This window comes from Calliphora vicina, chromosome 4, assembly GCF_958450345.1.
Source record: "Calliphora vicina chromosome 4, idCalVici1.1, whole genome shotgun sequence".
Lineage (NCBI taxonomy): Eukaryota > Metazoa > Arthropoda > Insecta > Diptera > Calliphoridae > Calliphora > Calliphora vicina.
The window spans coordinates 64,547,679-64,560,307 of record NC_088783.1 but is presented as its reverse complement, the minus strand read 5'-3'; the positions used below and the strand labels follow the sequence as shown (position 1 = coordinate 64,560,307).

The following is a 12,629-nucleotide window of genomic DNA, read 5'->3' as shown; positions in this document are numbered from 1 at the left end:
AACTTGCGGATTAACATTTGAAAGAAAAAATGTTTTCGATAAATTTTCTCAACAAAATTTACCATACAAACTTGAAATATAATGTAGTGATGATTTAAATCGATTGAATATGGTAATAAAATTTGAAACTTATATAGATCGAAATATCGTGTTATCAATGGTTCTTGTAAATATGTACTATAGCGTTTCTCTTAGAATTACATTTTTTGAAATGTTGACCAAACTACCACCAAAAAAATTTTTAGTTTGTTCTATGAAGGGCAACCCGTGCCGACTTTCAATTTAGTTTTGAGATGCATTTACAAGGGGAAAAAATGTATTTTTTTCAGTATTTTTTTTAATTTTTGATATTAAATAATTACTCTTGCAATTTAATTTAAAAGAATCGAAATTTGTACGTAATTGTCGTTCTAATGAGATATAAAAGACAAAAATTGGTTAAAAAATGTTAAAGTTATTAAAAAATCGACAGGCCACTAGAACAAGAAATGTAGGAACAAAATTAACATATTTTGAGAAATATTAAAACAAAAGTTTATTCTTACTTTTATATTCATATCAGTTTTTATATTCATAGCATACAGTTAACCTATTCGCAGGTACAACCAAAAAAATATTTTTTTAACTGCAGTTTCAAAACTCCAATTTCAAATTTTTAAAAATTTTGTTAAACAAATTTCAGAATTTTTTTATCATCACATGGGGATTTATTGACAACATAATAGGGAATAAAAATGTGAAAAAAGTAAGTCAATACCTTCTATAGTTTTTCCGTACCTGCGATATAAATTTTGCGATTTTCGAGAAAAACTAATTTTTTGGCCATATTTTGGCGAATCAGCACAACTTCCTTCCTGTAATTAATTTTAAGTAAAATCTGTTCAGTATATTGTAGTTTAGGTAATTTGAAATATACTATGAAAGTTTTACTAAAATCGGAAAACGGTAACCCTTAAATCGTGAAAGTCAAAGGTCAAATTTTTCAATATTTGGAATTTCTAATGGAAAGATAGCGAAATGTTATATATTTTTGGGCCGATTTTGATGAAACTTAAGAAAAATATAACATTAAGTACAATAACAGTACAAAAATGTAAATTAACCCTTAATAGCACTTGGGGTCCAAATGACCCTGAACTTTTAAAATCACGAAAAACACAGTAATTTTGACCCCAAGTGCTCTTAAGGGTTAATTTCTATATGTGTGCTGTTATTGTACATACTAGACTTCGTGATATATTTTTCATAAGTTTCATCAAAATAGTCCCAAAAATATATAATATAGATCGCGATCCAAATATCACAATATATATTGAACCTAAAACAAAAATATTTTGAAATGAACTCATAAAAAAATAAACTCTCGTTTCAGTTGTGTAAATTTTTTTTTGGGCCATCTTAATGCAAATAAACACACACATACTTAAACGTATAATAAATATACCTTCTGGCAACGTTTGTTGGACTTGTTGTTGCTGCTCCTGCTGCTGCTGCTGTTCTTGCCATTGTGTTGTAGTATGAAGTGCAACGGTTAAAGGTTCCGGTTTAACAGCAGATGGCTGATGGTGTTGTTGCTGTTGTTGATTTCGCTGATGTTGTTGCTCGGAATCACACATATTGCATGAGTTGGTAAATTGAATGTAAAAAGGTTTTCTCTTTTGTTTAGGGCTGCTCTAGTATGAGTTGCTTTTGTTACTGTTGATTTAATTAATGTACATGTGTATAAATGCAACGGATTTATGTGTGTTTTTGAAAGCATGAAATGCATGCATATGCATGCACAATAAACCGGAGAAAATTCTTATACAATAGCCGTTAAATTTAAAATGAAAACTATTTTTAAATTTTTAGTGAAATAATTTTCATTAATTTTATATTATTTGAATATGGTTTAAACTCATATACACTAATTAACACTTGATAAGAGATTTTGTATTATTTTTTTTCCATTTTTAATAAACTTTTAGGTCATTTCAGCAATTCAAACAATTTGTTCGTTTCGTTTATTATTTAATTTCGTATGCTAATTAACACTTGATATAAGATTTCCGTTTAATTCGTAATTATATACAATCATATGTTAATATATATTTAAATGTGTGTGCGTTTATTTTATATTTAAAATGTCATTATGATTAAAATATGTTTTTTTCTCACTTTTTACTAATTAACTCTATATGTATATAAAATTTCATTTTAATGACAACTGCAAATTTTCCACTTAAAAATCCGATTTAATTTTTTTTTTTGCTTTAATTACGACATTTCAATAAAAATATTTTCATTTAAATAATGTTAATGAGTTCTTTTAAATTCATTAAATATTTGATTGATTTCACAACAAACAAATCAATTTTAATAACAAATAATTGAGTTTTTCTAGTAAGTATTTTGGCCGCCCGCACTTTTGTTCGTTCGCTTTATTTGAATTTTGTTTGAAAGAAACACAGCGTCTGTTTTCTTGTAGCTCTTTATTCGAAATGTGTGTGAAAATTTTTAGATTTTGATTCCATTCAAAAATAGATTTTTTTATTTCAAAATTTCTTTTCTCATGTATTTTGCGAATATATTTAAATGAAAAAGTTGCGTGTATATGTTTGCATATGAACAGAGATTTTAAATGATTTAAGTGTTAAGGAAATTTTTTAATATAAACTGCTTCAAGGAATATAAATTTGAAGAAAGCTTCTATGTATTTTATGATATCTTTCTCATAATTAAGAAATTAAGACAGTAATACTGACAGTTTTCATAAAAAAATAATTTTAACCGACAGTTAATGCATAACCAAGCTCCGTGTTATTGGGTGTAAGTATGACAACATTAATCGTTAAAGCTGCTAACATTAAAGCAGATAAAAGCTCTAGAAATCCGTTAACATAATTCATGAAACTTCTATATGGTGGCACTGTGTTTATAAATAGTTGCAGTCAGTCAGAAAGTTTATCATAGGTGCTGTTAGAATTAACATCAACTGTATTACCGGTGTATTCTTGGACAGTATAAAGTGTGTTTTAAAGTGTGTAATATATGTGTATTACAAGAGAGTGGCAATTTAATTTGTTGTGTAAATTAAACTACTGATCGCTTTTATTTGCAATTAAAAGAATACGGTGTATTTAATGGAATAAAACCACCATTTTTAAAAGGTAAAAACGTAACACACGTTTGTGCTGATGTTTGCAAAGTCCTTATTTTGCTATCGGTTCATAACTTAATAGTAGTGTATTGGTTGGTCTTACCCTATACTTTCCTACTTGTTATTAGCATTTTTTCACTATTACTTTAGTTTATCTAAACGAACAAATTCCTTTAAGCAGCTGCCTAATTTATACACAATTTCTCGTTGTTTCAATATTGCTGTTGATTTGTTTGTTAGTGCCTCCATTATTCGATGATGTTGATGCCGCTTGCTGTCTGTCTGTCTGTCTGTCGGTGGCTGTGGTGTTTTCTTTGTGTGATTATTTGTCTAGTGGTTGCCTGGCTCCCTCTTAATAGCTAATAATATTTTGTTATTTTTGTAATTATTCGCGTAATGTAGTTTGTATGTTAGATGTTTTAATAATATTTAAACAGAAAATATTCAATTATGGATTCTGTTGTAGGCAGTGGTACTAAAACGGTAGGCAATTTTAATAAAAAACAATTTAATGTACTAGGCTATTAAAAGGTACATATTTAATGTTCGAATATAAAATTTAAAAGTTATCTGAAATAAAATTCTCCAATTTTACAATAAAATCTTACATTTGCTTTGCTGTTGCAATTAAAACAAACACACACCACTCTCAGTGAAGAGAATAAATAGAAAACGTGCTTAGGCAAAAATACTAACAAAAACATAAGTTTTGTGGAAAAAAGTGTTTCTTAAAGATTTTCACTTATATCTTGGCTATTTATGAACCGATTTAGCCGTATTTCAATAGCAAAATGTTCTTGATATACAGCCAGACACAAAATTTTGTATACATAACACATTTTCATTAAAAGCATTGTTCACTTAAAATTCGGTCGCACTTGGTAATTCGTTGTTAAATAAGAGAACGGCCGGACCGATTTAGACAATTTTTTTTTGTAAATGTTGATCATAGTCCAACTTAGGTTTTTACGGAATGAAAAACTTACAACGCCCACTTTTACTCCCACTTTTATCGATTTATCTAAAAACGGAAAACGGCTACACCGCACAGTGGATTATATAAGGTGACTGCACCTCATAATTGATTTTTGCAAATGCTTGATGTTAACCATAAAATAAGTTTTATCTTAAAGTTAAGATGTCAAGCAATAATTATTTGCAGAAATTATAGATATTATGTCAACAGAAGTATTCGAAAATGGCAACAGAACACAATACTTTAGACTTTAAAGATTTTGGGAGTTGAAATTATACCATATTCAAGGGCGTATTTTTAATATTTATAATTATTCTGTTTAGGATTTTTATACCTTGTTGGAAAGGGTATCTTGTTCAAATTCTATCTTTATAATGAATTTTGTATATATTGTTAGCAGATTTGAAATTTATTCATTTAAAGTATATAACGTTTTTTGGCTTACCTACGCAACTTTGACTAGGATTTTAATTATTGGCGCCGTTTGTCGCCGATCTAGTTTTAACATCGAATTAAAGTCTAAATTATTATCTAAAAGATATATCAAAGCTAGCTGCCTTTTCGTGCCTATTAACAAATGGCATGCAAAAATGTTGAGCAACTCAGAAATTAAAAAAAAAAAAATTTCAACTTTTTTTGAGTTTAGTTACTTTTCATTGCTTATTTTTCTATGACAGCTTATAAAAATTTATAACTATATAAATATAAAGTAAATTTAGTACTTAACCTAACAGGGATTTAATTTTTTAATCGAACGAGAATGGAAAAATGATTGAATTATTCATTAACACTTTTTATAGTATTTTCTACCTCAGCACATATGAATAAAAAATCAAAAAACTAAGTATAAAAAAAATTGTTTTGTACAATTTTTAATTTACAAGGTAAATTTTTTCGAAAAAGTTTAATAACTTTTGTAAATATTAACCGATTTTAACAAGTAAAGCCTTATACATCTGCAAAATACATCGATCTGTGATCACTCATATTTCAGACCAAAATTAGATTACTTACATAAAAACTCACAATATCTAAAATCGCTAATAATTGGCCAAGTTATTAAGCGTTTAATCAATAAAAGCAGCTCGATCTGTGATCATATTTCTGGCCAAAAATCTATTTTTTATATAAAAACTCAAAATATCTAAATTCGTTAATAACAAGGGCAATAAGCGTTTAATCAAGAAAAAGATTTCGATCTGTGATCACTCATATTTCTGAAAATATATCAAAATATCTAAATTCGCTAATAACTTGGCCAATAAGCGCTTAATCAAGAAAAGGAGCTCGATCTGTAATCAAGAAAAGCAGATCGATTTGTGAACACTCATATTTCTTAACAAAAATCGATTTTTTATATAAAAACTCAAAATATCTAAATTCGCTAATAACTTGGCCAATAAGCGTTTAATCAAGAAAAGGAGCTGGATCTGTGATCACTCATATTTTTGACAAAAAATCGATTTTTTTATATAAAAATTCAAAATACCTAAATTCGCTAATAACTTGGCCAATAAGCGTTTAATCAAAAAAAGGAGTCCGATCTGTGATCACTCATATTTCGGAACAAAAATCGGTTTTAGTATCTGTGATCACTTATATTTCTTTTTTATATAAAAACTCAAAATATCTAAATTCGGTAACAACTTGGCCAATAAGTGTTTAATTAAGATAAATAAAAATGATCATTAAACAACACGTTTTTTTTTTCTTTTTAACTCACACAAGCATTTTTTTAATTTGGACAGCACAACTTCGGGTTAGCTAGTTTCTAATAAAAACTCTAGTTTTTGACTTGATAGTATCCAATAACTTTTGCTCAACTTTTCGGTCAATAGTCCAATATTTTTCAATTGGCCGAAGTTGGGGACAATTGGGTAGGTTCATATGTTTTGGTATTACATCGATACCAATCCATGGCAGCTTTGTAATAGTGGCAGGACACCAAATGAGGCCAAAACTTTACTGAAGAATGGTGTCGTCTAATAAAGGATAGCAAACGTTGTTGAAGACATTCTTTGATGTAAATATCCGAAGTCCTAGTTGTAGAGGTTACAAACGGAGCACTCTTAAAACAGCAACTGTAAATAGCTTGCATCACCATTACCATATTTATGTTTTTGACTGACATTCCGTCGGCTCTCTGCAACATAAAATGTACGTCCTGGTAGCTGCCGAATGTCCATTTTCACATATGTTCCATCATCCATGATAAGGCAGTTATTAATTTTTGTCAAAACTTGTTCGTAATGTAATACATGCTACAAAATGACCGTAAGCCAGCATCCATGCGTATTCTTCTTGGTGTACTACGAATATTTTTCTATTTTTTGGCGTGATTATTTTTTTAATATAACGCACTATTTTCGTTGTAAGGTATTGGTCTCGTCTGCTAACTTGTTTGGTTTGTTTTTTCTTACGATCCGTGCTTAACGTTTTATAACATCATTCACAGTACTTTTTGGAAGCTTCAGTTTTCTTAATATAATTGCACCGGATAATGTTGGATTTTTTTAGAAAATTGTGCATAATTTTTTTTCTATTTTGATTTTCCATTGAGTACAAAAATATTAATATACTAATTTGAAATCTTGACAGAATATCGGTTGGTTTGTTTAGAAAGTCATACCAAAAGAGAACAAAAATATTGCCACTAGTTTTTTGTAAAATGTTTCTTCAGTGCGACCGAATTTTATGTGAACAATGCTTTAACAGCTTTTGTAGATCAGTCTTCCAGTTAAAATGTTACACATATTGCAAGAACCTCTGAAGAAAATGCACTAAGCAAATTCATCATGCACATGAAAAAAGGAACATTGTTAGATGCAGTAGTGTATGGGAATAAATGACTGTAAGCGAGGAAGAAAAAACAATAATTTAAACAGAAAACTGTCTCCAAGTGGAAAATCACCATACAAAATTCATGGCTTCTATAAATGAGATAATTGTTGGAACAACACTTTGACCAACAACTAATTCTAATATAAGTTTATATGAAGTAAGGAATTCGGCAACCCTATTTTGACAACAAAAGATGAGATGCAGCAAATGAGTGATGACAGATGTTTTTGAGCGGGAGGACTCTCTTGAATTTTATTTTAGATTTTTTGGTGAAGTCACGTTTTTACATTTGAGCTAGTAACTTGAATTTTAAATAAACTAGCATTCGTTTTAAATTAAATAAATGAGTTTTACTTTTTATTACAATCACATCAATTGGCGACGAGGATTATAAGAAATCACGCGATGACTACGTTAGAAAACGTACTAACACAGCTTCTTTTGCAACAGCAACAAGCTGCAACTCGTCAACAGGAGTTAATGGAAGTCCTTTCGAAGAAATTGGAAAATTCGTTAACCGTTCATCCAGACTCCTCGCAAGCACAACAGCAGGAAACTCTGATGGATATAATTGCAAGAAATATTCAAGAATTTCGTTATGATCCGGATGATAATCTGACATTTTCAAATTGGTTTAGTCGCTTTGAGGAACATTTTACAGAAGATGCCAAGAGTCTTGATGATAGCTGTAAGACTAGGCTGCTTCTTCGAAAGCTAAATCAAAATGTTTATACGAAGTACGCCGATTGCCTTCTTCCTAGGAAGCCAAAAGAGTTGGATTTTCAACACACCGTCCAACAACTTAGATTATTATTTGATAAAAAAGAATCTTTATTTAGTCTTCGATACAAATGTCTGAAGACGCAAAAAAATGATTTGGAAGATTTTGTTAGTTATGCGGCAAGGGTAAATAAGTTATGTGAATTTTTTGTCCATGGTCAAATGACAACAGATGAACTAAAATGTTTAATATTCATCATTGGTCTCAACTCATCTAAAGATGCCGATTTACGAAGTAAACTTCTAAACACCTTGGATACATCTACTGAATATCTTCAACTTGAGGTTCTTGTAGCGGAGGCTCAACGATTCAAATCGCTAAAGGAAGATGTTAAGCTGGTAGAAATTCCATGTTCATCTGTCAGTGTAGTGTCATCTGATGATTCTCAAGTTCAGAAGATACACAATACGCAAAATGTCCAGTCAACAAATAATAATGCTTCTCCTAATAGGCCATGCTGGCAATGCGGTGCCATGCATTTTGTTAAAAATTGCCATTATTCGAATCACAAATGCAAAATATGCAACAAAATCGGTCATAAGGATGGTTACTGTGCATGTTTTAGCCACAATGATAAGCAAAATAAACAAAAGGCTAGTAATAATCATACACATTCGAGTAAAAATTTTACTTCCCAAAAGGTAACTGTCGTTTCAGGTCCACATATCAAACAAGTGCGGGACCACACTGCGTTGCGAAAATACATCACAGTCAACATTTGCAACAACGAAATACAGCTTCAATTTGATACCGCCTCCGATATTACAATTATATCAAAAATAAACTGGATCAAACTTGGAAAACCAAAACTTAACAAATGTTTACGAAATGCAACTTGCGCATCGGATAATAATATTTTAATTATTGGTGAATTTAGAACAACAACTCATCATTTAGGAAAATCTATTCCTTCAACGATTTATGTCGCAGAATCCACAACACTAAACGTTTTTGGAATTGATCTTATTGATAAATTTGAATACTGGGATAGTCCCATCAATAATATCTGCTTAAGCATTTCAACAAACATGAATAAGGAGACAATTTTTGAAAATATTAAAGCGGAATTTCCATTTGTTTTACAGGCTTCAACAGGCCATTGCAAAAAGTTTAAAATAAATTTGGAAATAAAGTCAAATTGTAAACCGGTTTTTAAGCCAAAAAGGTCTGTACCCTATGCTATGTTACATAAGGTAGAAGAAGAGCTGAATCGTCTTGAGGCTTCAAATATAATAACACCGGTAACACATTCAGAATGGGCCGCCCCTATTGTAGTGGTACGTAAATCTAATAATAAGATTCGTATTTGTGGAGATTATTCTACTGGGCTAAATTCATGTATAGAAAAAAATCAATATCCAATTCCACACGTGGATGACATTTTTTCAAAAATGGCGAATTGTAAGATTTTCACCACATTAGATTTATCAGATGCTTATCTTCAATTTGAAGTGGATGATGACGCCAAAAAGATATTAACGATTAACACACATAAGGGTTTATATAAATATAATAGACTGCCTTTCGGAGTCATGTCTGCTCCAGGCGCTTTCCAACAGGCATTGGAAACTATTTTATCTGGCTTGAATGGTGTTATTACATATTTGGATGATATCATAATAGCTACGCCAACAATTGAAGAGAATAATAAGCTTGTAATGGACGTATTTGAACGTTTTAATAATTACGGATTAACTATTAATTGGGATAAATGTGAAATATTTAAGTCTTCCATTAAATATCTTGGTCATATTTTGAATTCTGAAGGTATACATCCTGATTCTACCAAAATTGAAGTAATTAAAAACTTACCCAGACCAACAAATGTTTCGGAGTTAAGATCATTTTTAGGAGCCGTAAATTATTATGCTAAATTTTTGCCAAAAATGAGAGATCTACGTCATCCATTGGACGAACTTTTGAAAAATGATGTTGAATGGGAGTGGAATCATAAATGTGAAAAATCATTTCAAGATTTCAAAGAAAAATTAGCTTCGCCGTTATTACTGACACACTATAATCCCAATTTGCCAATAACAGTGGCTGCAGATGCGTCCATGGTTGGTATTGGTGGTCAAATTTATCATTCAATGCCAGATGGCTCTAACAAGGTAATTTATCACATTTCGCGTGCTATAACATCTACAGAAAAGCGTTACAGCCAAATAGAAAAGGAAGCCTTGGCTATTGTATACGCGTGTACGAAATTCCATAAAATGATCTACGGTCGGAAATTTACTTTGCTCACAGACCATAAACCTTTGTTAGCCATTTTTATACCCATCACTTTCGTGAGAAGGGTATATATAAGTTTGTCATTCCGTTTGTAATTTCTACATTTTTCATTTCCGACCCTATAAAGTATACATATTCTGGATCCTTATAGATAGCGGAGTCGATTAAGCCATGTCTGTTTGTCTGTCTGTCTGTCCGTCTGTCCGTCTGTCCGTCTGTCCGTCTGTCTGTTGAAATCAATTTTCTGAAGACCCCAGATATCTTCGGGATCCAAATCTTCAATAATTCTGTCAGACATGCTTTCGAGAAGTTTGCTATTTAAAATCAGCAAAATCGGTCCATAAATAACGGAGATATGAGCAAAAAACCGGGACAACCTCGATTTTTGACCTATTAATTACCTATGGATTACTAAGTCATTAATATAGACAATATGGATATCTAATGATAGATACTTCAAAGTCCATTGCAACGATGTAGATAAGGCTATAGTAAGTTGGACCTACAATGGGTCAAGATCGGGAAAAATATTTTTTAACCCGAATTTTTTTTCATCAAAAAATTTTTTTTGTCATAAATTTTTTTAAAAAAAAAAAATTTTTTAATATTTTTTAAAAACTTTTTTTAAAAAAAATTAAAAAACAATTTCAAAAAAAAAAAAATTTGAAAAACAATTAAAAAAAAAATTAAATTTTGTTCACCTAAAAATATTTAAAAAAATTTATTTTAAAGTATAATTTGGTGAAGGGTATATAAGATTCGGCACAGCCGAATATAGATCTCTTACTTGTTGGTTCTAAAAAAGGAATTCCGACTCATACGGCCAACAGGTTACAAAGATGGGCTTTAACTATGATGTGCTACAATTTTGATATTCAGTATGTAAACACAAAGGAATTTGGGAATGTGGACATGTTATCCAGGCTAATTAATAACACTCAAGTAGACGAAGAAGATTTCATAATTGCATCTGTATCGGTTGAAACGGATGTTAAAGCTATTTTACAAGAAAATTTGCAGGAGATGCCGATTACACGGGAGATGATTCGCAAAGCTTCGAAGGCTGATGGAACATTGCAAGTGGTTTATAAATACACACAAGACCATTGGCCGTCATCCCTTAAGAATCTTGACCCGGAATTATTGCCATTTTTCAATAGGCGTGAATCACTTAGTGTGACAGATGGTTGTCTGATGTTTGGAGAACGTGTAATTGTGCCCTTGGAATTTAAATCAAAACTATTGAAGCAGCTGCATAGAGGTCATCAGGGCATTGAAAGGATGAAAGCAATTGCGAGATCATATTTATATTGGCCACATATTGATACCGATATCTCTAATTATGTTAAACAATGTTCCGGGTGTGCTGCCGCTGCCAAATCACCAACTAAAACTGAACTAAGTTCTTGGCCCATACCACAACAAATTTTAGAGAGGCTTCATATTGATATCGCTGGGCCTGTCAGAGGTTATTATTATTTAATTATGGTTGATTCGTTCTCAAAATGGCCTGAAGTTGCTCAATTATCAACAATATCTGCAAAATCTGTGGTAATGCAAATGGAGGAATTTGTAAGTAGATTTGGTGCCCCCAAAACAATTGTATCCGACAATGGTACACAATTTGTATGCACCGAATTTAAACATTTTTGTACAACATATGGTATAAATCATTTGACAACAGCCACATATCATCCGCAGTCAAATGGACAGGCAGAACGGTTTGTTGACACCGTAAAAAGATCTTTACAGAAGGCTTATGAGGCTAACTCTAAAAATGATAAACTCAATTTACTAATATTTCTTAGTCAATATCGTTCAACGCCGAATCCAAATGTTCCTGAAAATAAATCACCAGCTGAATGGTTTGTTGGTAGAAACCTAAGACTGCAAATGGATCTTTTAAAAGTGGAAGAGAGGGTTGAACCTTTTAGAAACTTGGAAATGGAAAATAGATATAATAAGAAACATGGTGCTTGTAAGAGGAGTTTCAAAGCAGGTGATTCAGTTTTTGTGAAAATTTTTAAGAACAATAAGTTTACTTGGATTCCGGGGCGGATAATAGAAAAGCTGGGATCTGTTATGTACAATGTTTTAGTGAACACAAGTAACAAGAGTACACTACAGAGGAAACATTCCAATCAGCTTCGCACCAGAGTTTAACTTTAAACGAAAGAGGATGTTGGAACAACACTTTGACCAACAACTAATTCTAATATAAGTTTATATGAAGTAAGGAATTCGGCAACCCTATTTTGACAACAAAAGATGAGATGCAGCAAATGAGTGATGACAGATGTTTTTGAGCGGGAGGACTCTCTTGAATTTTATTTTAGATTTTTTGGTGAAGTCACGTTTTTACATTTGAGCTAGTAACTTGAATTTTAAATAAACTAGCATTCGTTTTAAATTAAATAAATGAGTTTTACTTTTTATTACAATCACATCAATAATGTACGCCGCGTTTGATCTTCAGCTTCCGAAATTTGTTCAAGCTCTGGAAATTTCCCTTACAGTAGACATGATTTTTGTATTATAATACGAATTTTATTAAATAATAAATTTAATTTTAGTTAAACAATTTAATTACATCTTTAAAAGTCTTCTGGGAATCACTGCATTCAATTTGAATTGAATAACAATTAATTACATGAAAA

General features: G+C 30.9%; 2 protein-coding genes across 2 annotated transcripts in view; one reads left to right on the top strand and one right to left on the bottom strand.

Moving 5' to 3' along the window:
- LOC135958462 (putative cyclin-dependent serine/threonine-protein kinase DDB_G0272797/DDB_G0274007) overlaps nt 1–1,949 on the bottom strand; it is a 60,735-nt gene extending 58,786 nt beyond the window's left edge. Inside the window, exon 1 of the mRNA XM_065509369.1 lies at nt 1,445–1,949. Within this exon, the coding sequence (XP_065365441.1) occupies nt 1,445–1,616 (172 nt within the window). The 5' untranslated portion in view covers nt 1,617–1,949. The remainder of the gene's footprint in view (nt 1–1,444) is intronic.
- The window catches only part of LOC135958900 (carboxypeptidase B), a 375,293-nt gene that overhangs the window by 32,055 nt on the left and 330,609 nt on the right, over nt 1–12,629 (top strand). The window lies entirely within an intron of this gene.